The sequence below is a fragment of the Chlorocebus sabaeus genome, chromosome 7 (genome assembly GCF_047675955.1).
Source record: "Chlorocebus sabaeus isolate Y175 chromosome 7, mChlSab1.0.hap1, whole genome shotgun sequence".
Lineage (NCBI taxonomy): Eukaryota > Metazoa > Chordata > Mammalia > Primates > Cercopithecidae > Chlorocebus > Chlorocebus sabaeus.
Genome location: NC_132910.1, coordinates 120720170 through 120736899, shown reverse-complemented (window position 1 = coordinate 120736899; position 16730 = coordinate 120720170). Strand labels below are relative to the sequence as shown.

The 16730-nt window shown below is 40.6% G+C and overlaps 1 protein-coding gene across 3 annotated transcripts in view; it reads left to right on the top strand.

Moving 5' to 3' along the window:
* The first annotated feature begins 5033 nt into the window (after nt 1-5033).
* Nucleotides 5034-16730, top strand: part of AADAT (aminoadipate aminotransferase) — a 30200-nt gene continuing 18503 nt past the window's right edge. The window contains exons 1-4 of one of the 3 annotated variants that reach the window (XM_008000258.3): nt 5034-5122; nt 5548-5659; nt 6720-6888; nt 7985-8117. In XM_008000258.3, coding sequence (XP_007998449.1) covers nt 5593-5659; nt 6720-6888; nt 7985-8117 — 369 coding nt within the window. In that variant the 5' untranslated portion in view covers nt 5034-5122; nt 5548-5592. Of the gene's footprint in view, nt 5141-5313; nt 5660-6719; nt 6889-7984; nt 8118-16730 lie in introns of those variants that run through there. The other 2 variants (XM_008000259.3, XM_073017720.1) reach the window with 2 other exon arrangements.

Genomic DNA, 16730 nt, shown 5'->3' with positions numbered 1-16730 from the left:
TGTCTCTTTCCAAAGACTATACCCATAGACTCAACACACAAAGGTGTTGATTCTGAACAGTACTCTAAGATGATACTATTCCTATTTAATTATAAAGTTCTAGAGTTGCCTGCCCATTTCATGACAGGTAATATCTGCCATCTCTCAAGCTTTGACTGGCAGTTCTATTATGATGGTTACTCTACGGACCTCAGTACATTTCTGTCTGTATCAGAACCCAGTGGTTATTTTTGTGTTTCTCTTCTGCGCTCCAAACTGCACCCAAATTAATGACTGAGATCTCCGATATACATATTTCAACAGGGATATATTGGCCACAAGGCAAGGCTGTCCACCCTAACTCAAAGAATTATTTCTGAGGTAAATGCCATTTATGAATAGTAATTTTTTTCAAGTTACTATGTGCTCTGGTTTGGATTTTGTTTGTCACCACAAAAACTCATGTTGGAGTTTAATTACCAGTGTAGAAGCATTGGGAGGTGGAGCATAATAGGAGGTCTTTGGTCATGGAGGCAGATCCCTCATGAATTGATTCATGCCATCTTATGGGAGTAAGTTTTCACTCTCACAGGACTGGATAAGTTAATGCAAGAACAAGTATTATGAAGCAAGCCCACCCATTAGTGTTTGTCTCTTTGCATATGTCCCCTCAGCATTCCACTTCTCTGCCATGTCTTGTCACAACACATGGCCCTCCCCAGAAGCTGAGCAAATGCAAGTATCATGCTCCTACACTTTCTGACCTTCAGAATCATGAGTCAAATCAACCTATTTTCTTTATAAAGTACCCGCCCTCGGGTGTTCAGCTATGGCAACACTAAATGAACTAAGACACTAAGACACATCTCATGATTACTCCTTGATGAGACATGGGCTGGCATAAGAACCCAAAACAGTCTTAAAGCAATTGAGTGTTACTCTTATTGGTTCATGATAATTGAATCTATGATCCTGGAGCTCTGAGATAAAAGATATAAGTTTATCCTCTTAGGAGCCCTTCAGTCTTTCTCGAAACATTCCCTTCCTTCACTGTCTTTCTCACTGTAAATTTCTGGTTGTCCTCCTATCTCCCAGACTATTACATATTAGGCTCCTTTAGTCATTGACGATAGCGGGCTGAATAGTGTCTCCCAAAAATCATGCACACACACAACCTGTCAATGTGCTCTTATTTGTATAAGTTGTACATCTCTGATCCAAAAATTTGAAATCCAAAATGCTCCAAAATCTGAAACTTTTTGAGCACCAAAATGATGCCACAAGTGGATGATAAAGATGATGTTAACTCAGCAGGAAAAGTGTCTATAGCTGACATGGTGAAAATCTGTGATGGGCTTTTTTAAGCACTAGAGCAGCATGCATGTATAAGAGAACAAGAAACCATGTCAGCTTATGAAATCAAACAGCGCCTTCTCAGACAAAAACCATTGTTAATGAAACAGATGACTCTAGAGGACAGAGTTTTAAAATCCATCCAGCAGATTGACTCCTCATCCCTAGGGGACCCACTTTCTGGTCCTTCAACTGCTTCTGACATTTCTTCTTACCTAAAATACAAAATACGGTCTACATAACCTTAATCAAAACACAGCACCATATCTAGAGACTGAAATCCTGCCATTGTTTGCTGTTACTGTTGTTTAACAGCTGATACAGGTATTGTGGTGATGCTGCTGTGCTGCTCAGTTGACCTAAACACATTATTTCTTCACTGTACTAACGATTAACAAAATATTTTACTGTTAAGTACTATGTGTGAATAATTACAAGAAAATGATTGCTTATCAGTAGCATATAAATTCAGAGTCAGGAATGATAATGATGCCAAACAACTACAGAGGGCCTACATGGGTGGTTCAATGTACATGAACTTTGTTTCATGCACAAAATTATTTTAAATATTGTATTAAATTACTTTCAGGCTGCGTGCATAAGGCATATATGAAATGTAAATGAATTTCTTGTTTAGGATTGGGTTCCATCCCCAAGATACCTTATTATGTATATGCAAATATTCCAAAATGTAAAGAAATCCAAAACCCCCAAATACTTCTGTTCCCAAGCATTTCAGATAAGGGATACTTAAGAAAAGAAAAGGAGAGGGGTGGGGAGGGGAGGGGAGGGAAAGGGAAGGGAGTGGAGACGAGAGGAGAAGAAAAGAAAGACTTCCTTCTCTCTGCTTTCCTTAGCAGCTTGCACCTGTCTCTGCCACAAACATTGTATTATCTGAAATTATTGACGTCTTAATGTACAAACAGTTGCTTTTCAAGAGTAGCGACTTGTCTTAGTTATCTTTTTAAATCAATTACAGTTCCTAGAACAGAGTAAGAATTCAGTAACTGTTTGGAGAAAGAATCTGACGTCTTTAATTCTATCCTCGGGCAGTCCTAAGCCAAGCTTCTAAAAAGGCAGCACTGAGCAATGAACCTTGCTCATTTATCTTAGTCCCTCAGGAGAAGCCTTCTGCTGTTGTCGCCTGACAAATCCAAAGTCTGGTTTCTCTGGCAATCAAATTTACCTTCAGTCTTCAGCTTCTATTGTCTGGTAAGCTCTTCCCAACTTAACCCTTGCTTGTCCCTTTCCCACCACTGTGACTATATTCTGCCTTGCATTTTCTGATCATGACCCCCAGTGCCCCTGCATTCCATTAGCCCGCCCTGATGGACCATTTCTCTGCCTCTCCATCTGGCCTGAATCATCAGCCAGCTTGTAATCAATCAGCACCCCCAACGTCTCAGTAGTACAACTCCAGGGCAGGCCAAATAGAAAATTCAGCAAACTGTTTAAGGGTTGAAAACCTGCACCTTAGGATTTGATGACCTCACGTCTCTTCAGTTTGGGTTCCTTAAATTGTGTCACCCCTGTTTGGAAAGGGGGAAAATCAATTAGTTATGTATTTTTAAAAATGCCTGTGTGAGGCCAAGCACGGTGGCTCATGCCTATGATCCCAGCATTTTCGGAGGCCAAAGTGGGAGGACTACTTGAAGCCAGGAGTTGAAGACTAGCCTGGGCAACATAGGGAGACCCTGTCTCTATAAGGTATTTTAAACACTTCCCCTGCTGTGGCAGTGTTCTCCTGTAGTCCCAGCTACCCGGGAAGCGGAGGTAAGAGAAACGCTGGAGCCCAGGAGGACGAGGCTGCAGTGAGCTATGGTTGGCGCCACTGCATTCAAGCCTGGACAACAAAGTGAGACTCCAGACACTCTGTCTCTCAAAATAAAATAAAATAAATAGCCTGTGAGTAATAAATACTATAAATCACAGACCAGTGCATCCATGTGCTTACAAAAACCTTTAGTCTTTTGGCCCAGGACTTCAAACTCCTTTGACCAAACAGGTTGCTACTGCCAGAGGGAAAACATTTAAACTGAGACAGAGTCTCGCTCTATCCCCCAGCTTTATCCCCCACTGGAGTGCAGTGGCGTGATCTCAGCTTCGACTCACCGCAACTTCGGCCTCCTGGGTTCGAGCAATTCTCATGCCTCAGCCTCCCGAGTGGCTGAGATTACAGGTGCCTGCCACCATATCCGGCTAAAGACGGGGTTTTGCCACGTTGCCAGGCTGGTCTCGAACTCGTGACCTCAGGTGATCCACCCACCTTGGCCTCCCAAAGTGCTAGGTTTACAGGCGTGAGCCACTGCACCTGGCCGAAGTTTAAATTTTCTTCTAAGTATGTGAGGAAACCATGCTCAGTTAGAGCCCTCCCCCTATCAAAAAAAAGCCTGAAGTCCCCAGGAACATCAATATATCTAGTTACAAGTCATAAATAACCTTGATCTACACCTTATTTAGATGTTTTTAGTGCTTCCTGAGTTAACTTCTATAAAAATTCAGGGACAACTACTTTTAGAATGGACAAGCTCAAACAGATAAGGATCTGTGTGCATGGATTAACTGAGAACATGCCTTAAAAGTTGCCAAATAGCTTCTCTAGTCAAAAACATTTGAAGGCTGAGTCCTTAAGTTTTGCTTAAAAGCATTTGTTACTAATAAAAACAGCCAATGTTCATAGAGTGTTTTTACAATGTGCAGACCACTGCACTTATTAGTTTAATACAGATTATCTAATTTATTCCTGCCAACAGGCCTGTGAGAAAACCAATACACAGAAAGGTTAAACAACATGTCCAAAGACACCCAGCTGTTAAGCCATCAAGTGGCATTTCAACTACTTGAAGTCTCTGAATCCACAAGCATCTTGACTCTTGGGTTTCTAACAGGTTTACTAATGATACTCCCTTTTTGTTATTTAGCTGCTAGCATAAAGATTTTACTGGGTTATCTCAGCCTTTTGCCGCCAGGACCTAGATAAAAGCAGTGGCTCCTTGACCAACCTATTAAACAAGGATTAAAAGAGAGCCATTTGGCAGTGAGCCAATAATCTTCGAGGAAGTACTCAGCAAATGTGTACTGAATGAGTGAATCCAGTTCATTCATTTTAATGACCATTAAATAATTATTTTTAAAAAGTGAAAGAGAGGTTTTCTGAAACCCTTCCCTCACTAAGTGCTCACGTTAAACCTTGTACATTCCATTTTGGTGATTCAGGAAGGAGAAACTGCAGAAAAGTTGAGGGAGGTGGGGCCTAAGGATTATTTTGTAAGAAAAAAAAGGCAAGGTGCTAGACCCAAAAAGATCCGGATATTCACTTCCAAGATAATTCTCATTTAAGGAAAGGTCAGAAATTCAGTGCGAGGGTAGACACTAAAATTGAAGAGACTCTTAGAGTGATTCTTGAAAAATTTTTGTCAGAACTCCATCGTCACTCCAAAATGCTGAGATCTTCGAGAAAGTGATGTTGAAATTCGTCTGGGTCGCCGGGGTGCTTCCCAGGAGAGTGCCCAGAGTTTCACTAACGAAAGATGGGTATTTAGCATAGCCATGGTCTGAACGGGCAAAATGCACAGACCCAGTGACTGAGAGAAGGCCAGCGGAGCGCGCGGGAACTAAGGTGTGGCCTCTCCAGGCTGGGCGCAGCTCGGGAGCCCCCTGCAGTGGACCCAAGCGGCCGCCAGATGGTTCCCGAGGATTAGGATCACGGGCACTTCCGGTCCCCTCGGGCAGCCCCTGGGCTGGCCTCCCGGCCGGCACCTAGGCAGGCCAACGCGGACGCCGGCTTCTGGTGACTCCCAGCGGCGAGGTCAAGAGTCACTGGCCTGGGGCTGCAAGCGCCTCGCACCCGGGCTCCCCCGCGCGCCCTGCGCTCTGAGGGCGATGATCCGGGACGGGGAGGCGCGCGCGGCGGGCGGCCATAGGCCACGGCGCGGGGCGGGAGGGGGCGCGGCGAGGCCCGCGGCGGGGCAAAACTGGCGTGGGCCCTGGCGGCCGCCGGAGCGCGTGCGGCGTGGACTTTGCCAGGCTCGCCACCAGCCCCAGACCCGTTTAGGACCGGGAGACCGAACGCAGCGTCCAGCCGGGGAGTTTCGGCGGCGTTCTCCGGGCACTGCGCGCGGGAAGCCAGACGCAGCGGGGGGACAGCTCGCGTTGGCGTTGCCAGAGTGAGGAAGTTAGCAGGCAGGACTTGACGAGGCTCTTTGGTTTTTCTAGTCCTCAGCCACTGAAGAGGAAGCTTGATGCTTGGCTGTCAGAGACATGAATTACGCACGGTTCATCACCGCCGCGAGCGCAGCCAGAAACCCTTCTCCCATCCGGACCGCGAGTGAGAAACGGGGCGACCATCACTCCTTTGGGGTGGGACATTCCTCGCACAGCCTCTAAGGAAGGTTCCCTAGCAAGCCACCGCTTGGTTGCATCCATGCGTACCCCTGTGCACTCTCGCGCTGAGCCAGACTCTGCGTGCAGAAATGAAATAGGCAGAGCCTTTGTTCTCAAAGAACTCGGGCTGAAACGGAAGGCGGGTATTTCTGCTGGAGCAGAGTCCGAGCAGCTGTAGAGAGAGGCGCAGACTGCTGTGGGGCACGGCCTTGGAAGGGAGGGGGCGTGCTATCGAGAAATGCCCTTCCTGGGAAGCTGAGAAGGGGCAGGCACAGCGTGCAGATGGGTGTGCAGTGGAGAGGGCCAGGTAAATGGGAGAGGTAGGGGTGGGCCATGAAGCTCACAGACAGGTCGGGGCTAAGTGGAGGAAGGCTTCTGCTGTTGTGGCCCTTTGCTGTCTTCCTGATCCCTCTGCCTTCTCTTTGGTCACCTTCATTCTTTGGTCCCTCCACAGGTGAGGCGGCCCAGAAAAAGTTATTCTGTATGTTTATTTTAGACTAGCGTTTGTCTTAGTCCATTCAGGCCGCTATAACAAATACCACAAACTGGGTAATTTATAAACAATAGAATTATTTCTCACAGTTCTGGAGACTAGGAAGTCTAAGATCAAAGTGCCAGCAGATTCTGTATCTGGTGAGAGCCCTTCCTTATAGACAGAGGCTTCTTGCTGCATCCTCACGTGGTAGAAAGGGGAACCTGTGTCCTCACATGGCAGAAGGGCCAAGGGCATTCCCTCAGTCTTCTTTTATAAGTGCACCAATCCCATTCGGGAGGGTGGATCCCTCCTGACCTAATCACCTCTAGAGACCCCACCTCTTAAAACTATCACATTAGTATCAAGTTCCAAGTATGAATGTGGGGGGAACACCAACATTTAGACCATGGCACATTCTGTCACTAGAAATTATTAAACTTTATAGTTGTATTGATTATAATGCATGCTTAACTATCTGCTTATAACAATCTTCAGTGAAATTGTTTCTTCTCTTCCATGGGTATTGTAGCTGAAATATCGAGCAGAGGACCAAAATCGATGATCTCCTTGGCTGGTGGCTTACCAAATCCAAACATGTTTCCTTTTAAGACTGCTGTAATCACTGTAGAAAATGGAAAGACCATCGAATTTGGAGAAGAGATGATGAAGAGAGCACTTCAGTATTCTCCGAGTGCTGGGTAAGTATCAATACTTAACATAGTTTTATTGGCTCATTTTCATGAGAAATATTCTAAGGCCCATTGATAAAGAATATTAAAGAAATATTCTAAGGCCCATTAATAAACATTCTAAGGCCATTGACTCATTTGGTCATTCAGTGACCAAATACTCACTTGATCATTGAATAATAACCAAATGAGTATTCAATAGTTAGGAAGGTCTGGGGAAAGGTTTTCAAAGGATAATTAAGAGCAGAAAGGATATTGAATGCTTAACACTCCTCAGTGATTGCTTCTCAATTGCAAATGACCAAGAAGACTTCTAGAAGGAAATACCATTAGAGCTGAGTCCAAAAAAATGAGAAGATATCCAGGTGAAAAAAACATATCAGGAGAAATGAAGAAATGGAAGGTCTAGGAGGCAGCAACTTTAAGTCCCCAGGCAATTTTTTAATAATTATATTCCCTTTCTAAACAAGCAGCCATGCAAATACATTGCCCTCATGGGTTCAAATGTCTTTAATTTCTTAAACGCAAGCTGAAACATATCTGACGACTTTCTTTAGCTGGTCTTCTTCCAGTGACAAAGGATAATTTATGAAGAACCTATAAATTATACTTTATTAAAACCTTGTTTTTTCTGTGATTGAAAAGTATATTGAAATATGTTATTCATGTATACATGCATTAGTTACATAATATGTTAAATATACATAGTCTTATTCGAACGTTCCGTAATAGAAACAACTTATTGAGCCTGAACTTCTAGATAGCCATAGAACTCTTCCTAGAGAGAACAAAGAATCGATTATGCAATGATTACTCTAAAGACTTCAGGTTTGGAATAAGAAAGATATAGATTCAAATCTCAGCTCATTGATTACATAATTGACTTTATGAGAATTTCTGGCTGATTGACTTATGGGAATTTCCTAATCTCTAAGTCTACTGCCTATCTTTTAAATAGGAATATTAATACTGGAAAAAAGCATTTGAGGGTTTTTTTAATTGAGTGTACAAAGTGCTTGATAAAGCTGTCATTTATTATTTCCTGTCTACTACTATTACTATGATTTTTACTACTATGAATTTAAAAATACATTTTATGCTTTAGAATTCCAGAGCTTTTGTCCTGGCTTAAACAGTTACAAATAAAATTGCATAATCCTCCTACTGTCCATTACCCACCCAGTCAAGGACAAATGGACCTATGTGTCACATCTGGCAGCCAACAAGGTCTTTGTAAGGTAAGACTGAAAGGAAAACTCAGCCAAAATGGAGAATTGGAAGCATTTATTTCTATAGTCCTCTCTCACTTAATCACAGAGAATCATATTTTATGGATTACTGGTAGTCTTCCTTGTCTTCACCTAGAATTATAAACAGGGAACTAAAGGACAAGTCATAGGATGCGGGTGGGAGCAGTTGTGGCCGGGGATGGGCAAGGGTGGGTAGGGGATGTTGACTGTAAGCAAAAGCCAGGCAGAAATATTGTAGGTTGATCTATCAATATTTCCCCTTAGTTTTCCTCATTGTGAACACAAGGACTTTCAAAAATTATCTGTTCTTAACATCATTCGCTAGCCTAATCTGTTAAATATTAAATACAGAGCATGTGGTCAATTATGCAGACCTATTAACCATTAAAGCAGGATTCCCACTAAGGGAGTACTCAATTCCTACCAACAGCTTAGTGAACACTGCTTAATTTCATCTGGCTCAAAAATTCAAGTTACATTTGATTTCTGCCTATAGTTAGGAAATTTCAATATGATTTTTAAACTTTTTAGAGGGCATACCTTCATATTCCTGAGAAAAAAAAATTTATATTCCTTTTCATATCTGTCTATGGAATCTCTGTGCTTGCCACTGCTTGTATCTTGTCCCCCTCTTGGGTGCATTTCTCTAGATCTATTTATATGTCTGTATCTCTGACTTCTTACATGGATTGGTTCTCTCTCTCCCTCTCCTCGTGGCATTAGTTATTCCATCTTCTTCCCTTATGGGTTCCAGGAACTCCACAGATGTAAACACCACTGGTTAGTTGCCACAATAAAGAGACCACATCTGTGGTCCTCAGTTTAATCTGTTCTTTTCTTTTCTTTTTTCTGTTTTTGTTTTTTGTTTTTTGTTTTTTGTTTTGAGACAGGGTCTCACCCTGTCATGCAGACTGGAGTGCGGTGGCGCAATCACAGCTCACTATAGTCTCGACATCCCTGGGCTCCAACAATTCTTTCACCTTAGCCTCCCAAGTAGCTAGGACTGCAGGTGTACACCAATATGCCTAGCTAATTTTTATATTATTTTGCCATGTTGGACAGGCTGGTCTTGATCTTGTGGGCTCAAGCAATCTGCTCACCTTGGCCTCCCAAAGTGCTGGTATATTTTCTCCTTTGTTTTCCATGAATAATAAGATTCTCTATATTCATTCTCAGATCTAGATTAATCTCTGACTCCCATTTATCTTTATCTGAAACCAGAGTATTTTCTTTTTCATGGAAATATGAAAACTGTAATCTTGTTTGCTTTAATGAATTTTAATTAAATTATTGTTATGAAATAATGAGTTATAGTAGTAAAAACATTTTTTAAAGTTTTTAAAAATTAAAAAAAATCTTACCCTTTTTGTATATAATTAGGAAAAGTAAAAGAATTAGCTAGTGTTTGAGTCTTTGCTTGAAGAGAAACATTTGTGATTGTATAGAATGATATAAGACTATTTTTCAATGAAATTCTTTCCTCAAGAAAGGGTGCTATGGACTTTTTCTTCCAGAAAGTTGCTCAAGACAGTTTCTTCTTTATCCATTACAGCACCAGTTATACAAAGAAGACAGCATAGATGGCTAAATACGTCAGTAACTTACTACTTACAGACATGCTTATTACAGGGGCACTAATATGTATCTGGTTTAATATTTCCTCCACGTTGTTCTCCAGGATTCATGTTATTTTAGGCTCCTGTGTTTCTCTCTCATCTTTTAAACAATGCTCCCAGATGATAACAGCCTTCCCTTCTAATTTAATATATTTGAAATTTGTATGTCCCCTAACTGATGTGGAAAATATATTTACAGTTGACCCTTAAACAACACAGGGATTTAAGGGCAATGACTCCATGCAGTTGAAAATCTGCATATAACTTTTGACTCCTCTAAAACATAACTACTAATAGCCTACTCTTGACCAGAAGCCTTACTGATAATATAGTCAGTTAACACATATTTTGTATTTTATATGTACTATACACTATATTTTTACAATAAAGTAAACTAGAGAAAATAAAATGGTATTAAGATAGTCATGAGCAAGAGAAAATATATTTACCATTAAGTGGAAGTGGATCATCATATAGGTCTTCATCGTCATCTTCATGTTGATTAGGCTGAGGAGAAGGAGGAAGAGGAGGGGTTGGTCTTGCTGTCTCAGGGGAGGCAGAGGCAGAAGAAACTGTGCGTATAAGTGAACCTGTGCAGTTCAAATCCATGTTGTTCAAGGACCAATGCTAATTAGGTTTTCCTTTGATCTGTTAATATGTGCATGCCACCCAAGTGATTCCTTTGGTCCTAGGATGTCTTGTAAAGCTTAAGTCAATTAGAAACTTTTCAGAGGAGAATACTGTTTGTCATAAGATGCCAAAAGCTCATAAGGAAAAGATAAACTGAACATCACAGGCCAATTGGGAAACAAAAGTCAAGTCTTCTATCTCAGTTGATAATGGCCATACTGTTTGTGGTGAGATGTGGGTTGATAAAATGGTAGGAAAAAGGACTCAAACTGGGGATTGTGAAACATCACATGTTAAGAAGCAATTATTCTGTGACTTATGTATGATTTAGTGATAATAGACCCCTTTGATTTAGGCTGGAAAAATCTATTGCCTGGCTCTAGTGATTGTAGTAGAAATCATATTATCCACATAATTTCCAAAGATTTGTCAAACTTTCTATTACTTGACCTAGACATATCCTTTAATACTGTTGATCTCCCCATCCATTTTATTTTTTAAAATTAATTTTTAATTTTTTCTGTTGCCATAAAATATGTACATAAAATTTGCTATCCTTGCCATTTTTAAGTATACAGTTCAGTGGTAATAAGTACATTTATATTCTTTATTTTTTCTTTCACCCTATCTCTCCCATGTCCTTTCCATCTTCTGGTAACCACCAATCTACTCTCTATCCTTACGAGATCCACTGTTTTAGCTCCCACAGATGAGGGAGAACATGCAATATTTGTGTTTCTGTCCTTATGAGATCCTTATGAGATCCACTGTTTTAGCTCCCACAGATGAGGGAGAACATGCAATATCTGTGTTTCTGTACTTGGCTTATTTCCCTTAACATAAATGACCTCCAGTTCTAGCCACGTTGCTGCAAATGACAGGATTTTATTCCTTTTTTATGGTTGAATAATATTCCATTGTGTGTATACCACATTTTCCTTATCCATTCATCAGCTGATGGACACTTAGGTTGGTTCCATATTTTGGCTATTGTGAATAAGTGCCATAATAAACATGGAGGTGCAGATACTGCTTTGATATATTGATATTTTTGTTTTGGATATATACTCAGCAGTGGGATTGCAGGATTGTATGGTAGTTCTATTTTCAGTTTTTTGAGGAACCTCTGTACTGTTCTTCATAGTGGCTGTACCAATTTACATTCCCATCAAAGTGTACAAGGGTTCCCCTTTCTCTACCCTCATCAGCCTCTGTTATTACTTGTCTTTTTGAAGCTAGCCATTTTGACTGTGGTGAGGTAATATCTCATTGTGGTTTTGATTTGCATTTCTGATTGCATTAGTAATACTGCACTTTTTAAATGCCTTTTGGGCATTTTTATGTCTTCTTTTAGAAATGTCTGTTAAGATCTTTTGCCCGTTTTTTAATGGGATTATTTGGGGTTTTTGCTATTGAGTTGTTAATCCCTTGTCAGATGGGTGGTTTGCAAATATTTTCTCCTATCCTGTAGGTTGTTCTAGTTCCTTGAAGTGCATTATTAGATTGTTATTTGAAGTCTTTCTACTTTCTTGATACAGGCATTTATTGCTATAAACTTTCTTCTTACTACTGCTTTTGCTGTATTCCACAAATTTTAGTATATTGCGTTTCCATTTTCATTTTTCTTAGTAAAACTTTTAATTTCCTGCTTAATTTTTCATTGACCCATTCAGGAGCACGTTGTTTAATTTTCATGTGTTTGCATATTTTCTAAAGTTCCTCTTGTTATTGATTTCTAGTTTTATTATTGTGGTCAGAAAAGATATTTGATAAGATTTTTGTTGTTGTTGTTGTTCACACTTGTTTTATAGCCTAAGGTATGGTCTGTTCTGCAGACTCTTCATTGTGCTGATGAAAAGAATGTATATGCTGCAGCAGTTGGTTGAATATTTTTGTAAATATCTATTAGGTCTATTAGATCTAGTGTGTAGTTTTACCTCACTGTTTCTTTATGTTGATTTTCTGTCTGGATAATCTGTTTATTACTGAGAGTGAAGTGTTAAAGTCTCCTACTATTATTGTATTGCATTCTGTCTCTCCCTTTATATTTATTAATACTTGCTTTGTATACTTGGGAGGTATGGTGTTGGGTGCATATATATTTATAATTGTTATATTATCTTGCCAAATTGACCCCTTTATCATTATATAGTGACCTTCTTTGTTTCTTTTTACAATCTTAGATTTGCAGTCTATTTTATGTAAGTGTAGCTACACCTACTCTTTTTAGGTTTCCAATTCCACGGAATATGTTTTTCTATCTCCTCACTTTCAGACTGTGTGTCTTTGTAGGTGAAGTAGGTTTCTTGTAGGCTGCATATGATTGGGTCTTGTTTCTTTATCCACTCAGCCACTCTATGCCTTTTAATTGGATAATGGAGACCACTTACATTCAGTGTTATTATTGATACGTTAGGACTTACTACTGGCATTTTGTTGCTTGTGTTCTGGTTGTTTTGAGACTCCTCTCTTCTTTTCTTCCTTTCTTACTGTCTTCCTTTGTGGTTAAGTGATTTTCTCTGGTACTATTATGTAATTTGTTGCTCTTTATTTTTAGTGAATCAATTATAAGTTTTTGTACTGTGGTTACCATGAGGCTTACAGAAAAAAAAAAAAACTTATTGATATAAAAAGTTATTTTAAAGAGGTAACAACTTATCTTGGATCAACTTATCTTATGTTGGAGAAGCAAACAAATGCAAAAAACACACACAAAAAAATCCTCTATTCTTTAACTCCATTCCCCCCACATTTTGGCTTTGAGATACCTCAATTTACATATTACCTATCTTAACAGGTTGCTGTAGCTATTAATGTTTTTTATCGATTTGTCGTTTGGGCTTCATATGAGAATTATGAGTGGATCACACACCATAATTACAATCATAGAGTATTCTGGGTTTGTCCACGTACTTAATTTTACCAGTGGGATTTTTACCTTGAAAAGTTTTCTTTTGCACATTAGTACTTTTTTATTTCAGGTTGAAGAATTCCCTTTAGCATTTTTCATACGATCTGGTGGTGGTAAATTCTCTCAGCTTTAGTTTGTCTGAGAAAGACTTTATCTCTCCATCATATTTGAAGAATAATTTTGCTGGATACAGTATTCTTGGATGATCGCTTCTCAGCCTTCTGGCTAAGATCAAGTGTACAATATTCTTGGATGGGCCGGGAATGGTAGCTCATGCCTGTAATCCCAGTACTTTGGGAGGCTGAGATGGGAAAATTGCTTGAGGCCAGGAGTTCGAGACCAGCCTGGTTAACATAGCGAGGCCCCATCTCAATCCATTAAAAAAGAAAACAATATTCTTAGACAGCTGCTTTTTTCTTTGGGCACTTTGAAAATGCCATATCTCTTCTTCCTGGCCTGTACGGTTTCCATTGAGACATCTATTGCGAGACAAATCAGAGTTCATGTATATATTTTCTTCTTTTGTCTTGTTGCTTTTCATATCTTCTGTTTGTCCTTAGCCTTTGAGAGTTTCTTATGTGCTTTGAGGTAGTTTTATTTGGATTGAATCTGTTTGATGTTCTCAGACCTTCTTTTGTGGCCTGGATATTTATCTGTCTCAAGTTTTAGAAACTTTTTCTGTTATTATTTCTCTAAATAAGCTTTATACGCCTTGCTTTTGCTCACCTTCCTCTTGCAGACCAATGATTCTTAGATTTAGTCTTTTAGGGTAATTTTCTATATTTTGTAGGCATTCTTTGTTCTTTTTTCTTTTTTCCCCGACTGTATTTTCACATAGCCAACCTTCAAGCTTACTGATTCTTCCTTCTGCTGGGTCCGTTTTAATTTTGAGAGCCTCTAATGAGTTCCTCAGTTCAACAATTCTGAGTTCAGTATTTCTCAGTTCCAAAATTTCTGGGGCGTTTTATTTTTATTATTTCAATCTCTTTGTTAAATGTCTCTGATAAATTTCTGAATTGCTGTTCTGAGTTATCTTGAAGATCACTGAGTTTTCTTTTCTTTTTTTTTTTTTTTTTTTTTTTTTGAGACAGAGTCTCGCTCTGTCGCCCAGGCTGGAGTGCAGTGGCAGGATCTCGGCTCACTGCAAGTGCCGCCTGCCAGGTTCACGCCATTCTCCTGCCTCAGCCTCCCGAGTAGCTGGGACTACAGGCGCCCGCCACCTCGCCCAGCTAGTTTTTTGTATTTTTAGTAGAGACGGGGTTTCACCGTGTTAGCCAGGATGGTCTTGATCTCTTGATCTCGTGATCCACCCGCCTCGGCCTCCCAAAGTGCTGGGATTACAGGTGTGAGCCACCGCGCCCAGCCCTGAGTTTTCTTAAAACTGCTATTTTGAATTTTTGGTCAAAGATCTTACAAATTGCCGTCTTGTTAGGATCAGTCACTGGATTGTTGCTCTGTCATGTTGGGGAGGTCATGGTTTCCTGTTTGCTATTGTTTCTTGTAGGTATACATCTGTTTTTTGCATTGAAGGATTAGTTATTTATTCTAGTTTTTTGTTTGTTTTGTCTGGCTTGCTTTGCTTTTTATTGGATATATTTGCTTAGTAAATCTCTATTGCTGGGTCACTGCTTCCTTGTTGGCATCTTCATAGGTAGCACCTTAAGCCCAGGTTTAGTAAATAATTCGAGAATAGCCTGTCCCAAATCAGGGAGGTCCCAAAGGATTTATTCCATTGGCATGAGATGGCTAGCAAAATAATTATACCCAGGAACCTCTGGAGCATTCCTCCTGCAGTGTGGTGCTGCTGAACAATCACTCTGATTTGGCATGCCCTTTTTGCTGAGTTACAGTGCAGAGTTTCCAGGGCTTGGGATGGTAGTCCTGCCTCCCCATTTTGTCTATGCCTTTCCTCAGGGATGTTTTTTCCTCCAGTCAATCATGATGCTTCCCAAGGGTTAAGGCAAGGACAGGACTCCTGCCAGGGAACCAAAGATGGTGGGGAAACTCTTGGCCACCTCAATCTCACTTTTTCTAGTGTAGAAGCCGTGAGTTAGGGGGAGATTTTCCATGTGCTTGGTGCCAGGCAGAATTGGGAGGAGGAGTATCATAGATGCAGAAGTATGTTTTTCTTACCATCTGCTCAGAGTTTTTTCACTTCTCTATAGTCCTAGGAACTGACTCATCCTCATATTTGAGTTCTGGGTTGTTTCTGGTGAAAATTTTAGCACTGTATATTTGTTAGTGGTTTTGTGGGAGGGAATGAAGCCAACTTGCTTCTACACCACCATTTTGGAACTGGAAGTCTCCCCCGCCCTTTTGGAAACACTGTCCTCCTCCAGCTCTCTCAGTAGCATGTTGTGTGGTTCTCCTCCAGCCCACTTGCCCTGCCTTCCTTGCAGTGTCCTCCTCTACCCAGCCATTATTGATTGGAGTTCCCTGTAGCTCCGTCCTTGAACATCTCTCCTTAGTCTATGTACTTTTCCTGGGTGTCTCCATTTACATTCACATGATCAACCATATGCCAGTAACTTCCAAACTCCTTCCAAATCCATTTGTCCATCTATCCATCTGACATCATCACAGGATGTTTCAAAGGCATCTCACACTAAAACAAATCATCCTCTCACTCAGATATGGGTGGCTCTTTGGTTTTGCATTTCAGTGAATAGCACCACCCCCACCATCTATCTAGTTCCGTAACCAAATACCTAGGCATCATTCTTGACACCTCCTCTTCCTCATTTCCCTATTGTCCATAATCATGTTCCATTACTTTTCATTTCCTAATACCTCTCAGTTCTTCCCTACAATTCCACTGTCACCACTCTACTTTAAGGTGACCCTTATCTGTTTCCAGGACTGTGGCAGTAACTTCCCAAACAATACTAAAAACTTTCCAAACTTTCCACATGTATTCTCACCCTTCTTTTGTTCTTTCATACTGCAGTCAGATTGATCTTTTCAAGATGAGTATCTGATCATGCGACTCTCCCTCCCCACTCTCTTCTTAAAATCCTTACTTCCCTCCCTTGGCTCAAATGCCTACATGGTTGGTCTCTGCCCACTTCTGTCTGATCTCACACCACTCTTTTCTCTACCTTCTGCCTCAAGACACATAATTATTTTGGCTTTTCAAATGTAACTATTGTCACCCCCTACACCAACTCATCATTTCTTCCAGGATGCCTTCCCTGAGTTCCCTCAATGCCTAGGTCTTCCTACAATGAGCTCTTATGTCATTGTGCATCTGTACATAATATCACTTACCACTGTTTTTAATTGCACATTTATTGGGTAGTTATTTAACTGGTGTCTAGCTTTCCCAGTGGATCAGTAGCTCCATGAGAGTAAGAACCATGTCATTTTGCTCGCTATTTTGTCTCTGACACTTTACACAGGCCTGGCTTATAGTAAACCTTTAATAGATTTTCAAAGAAGCAATGA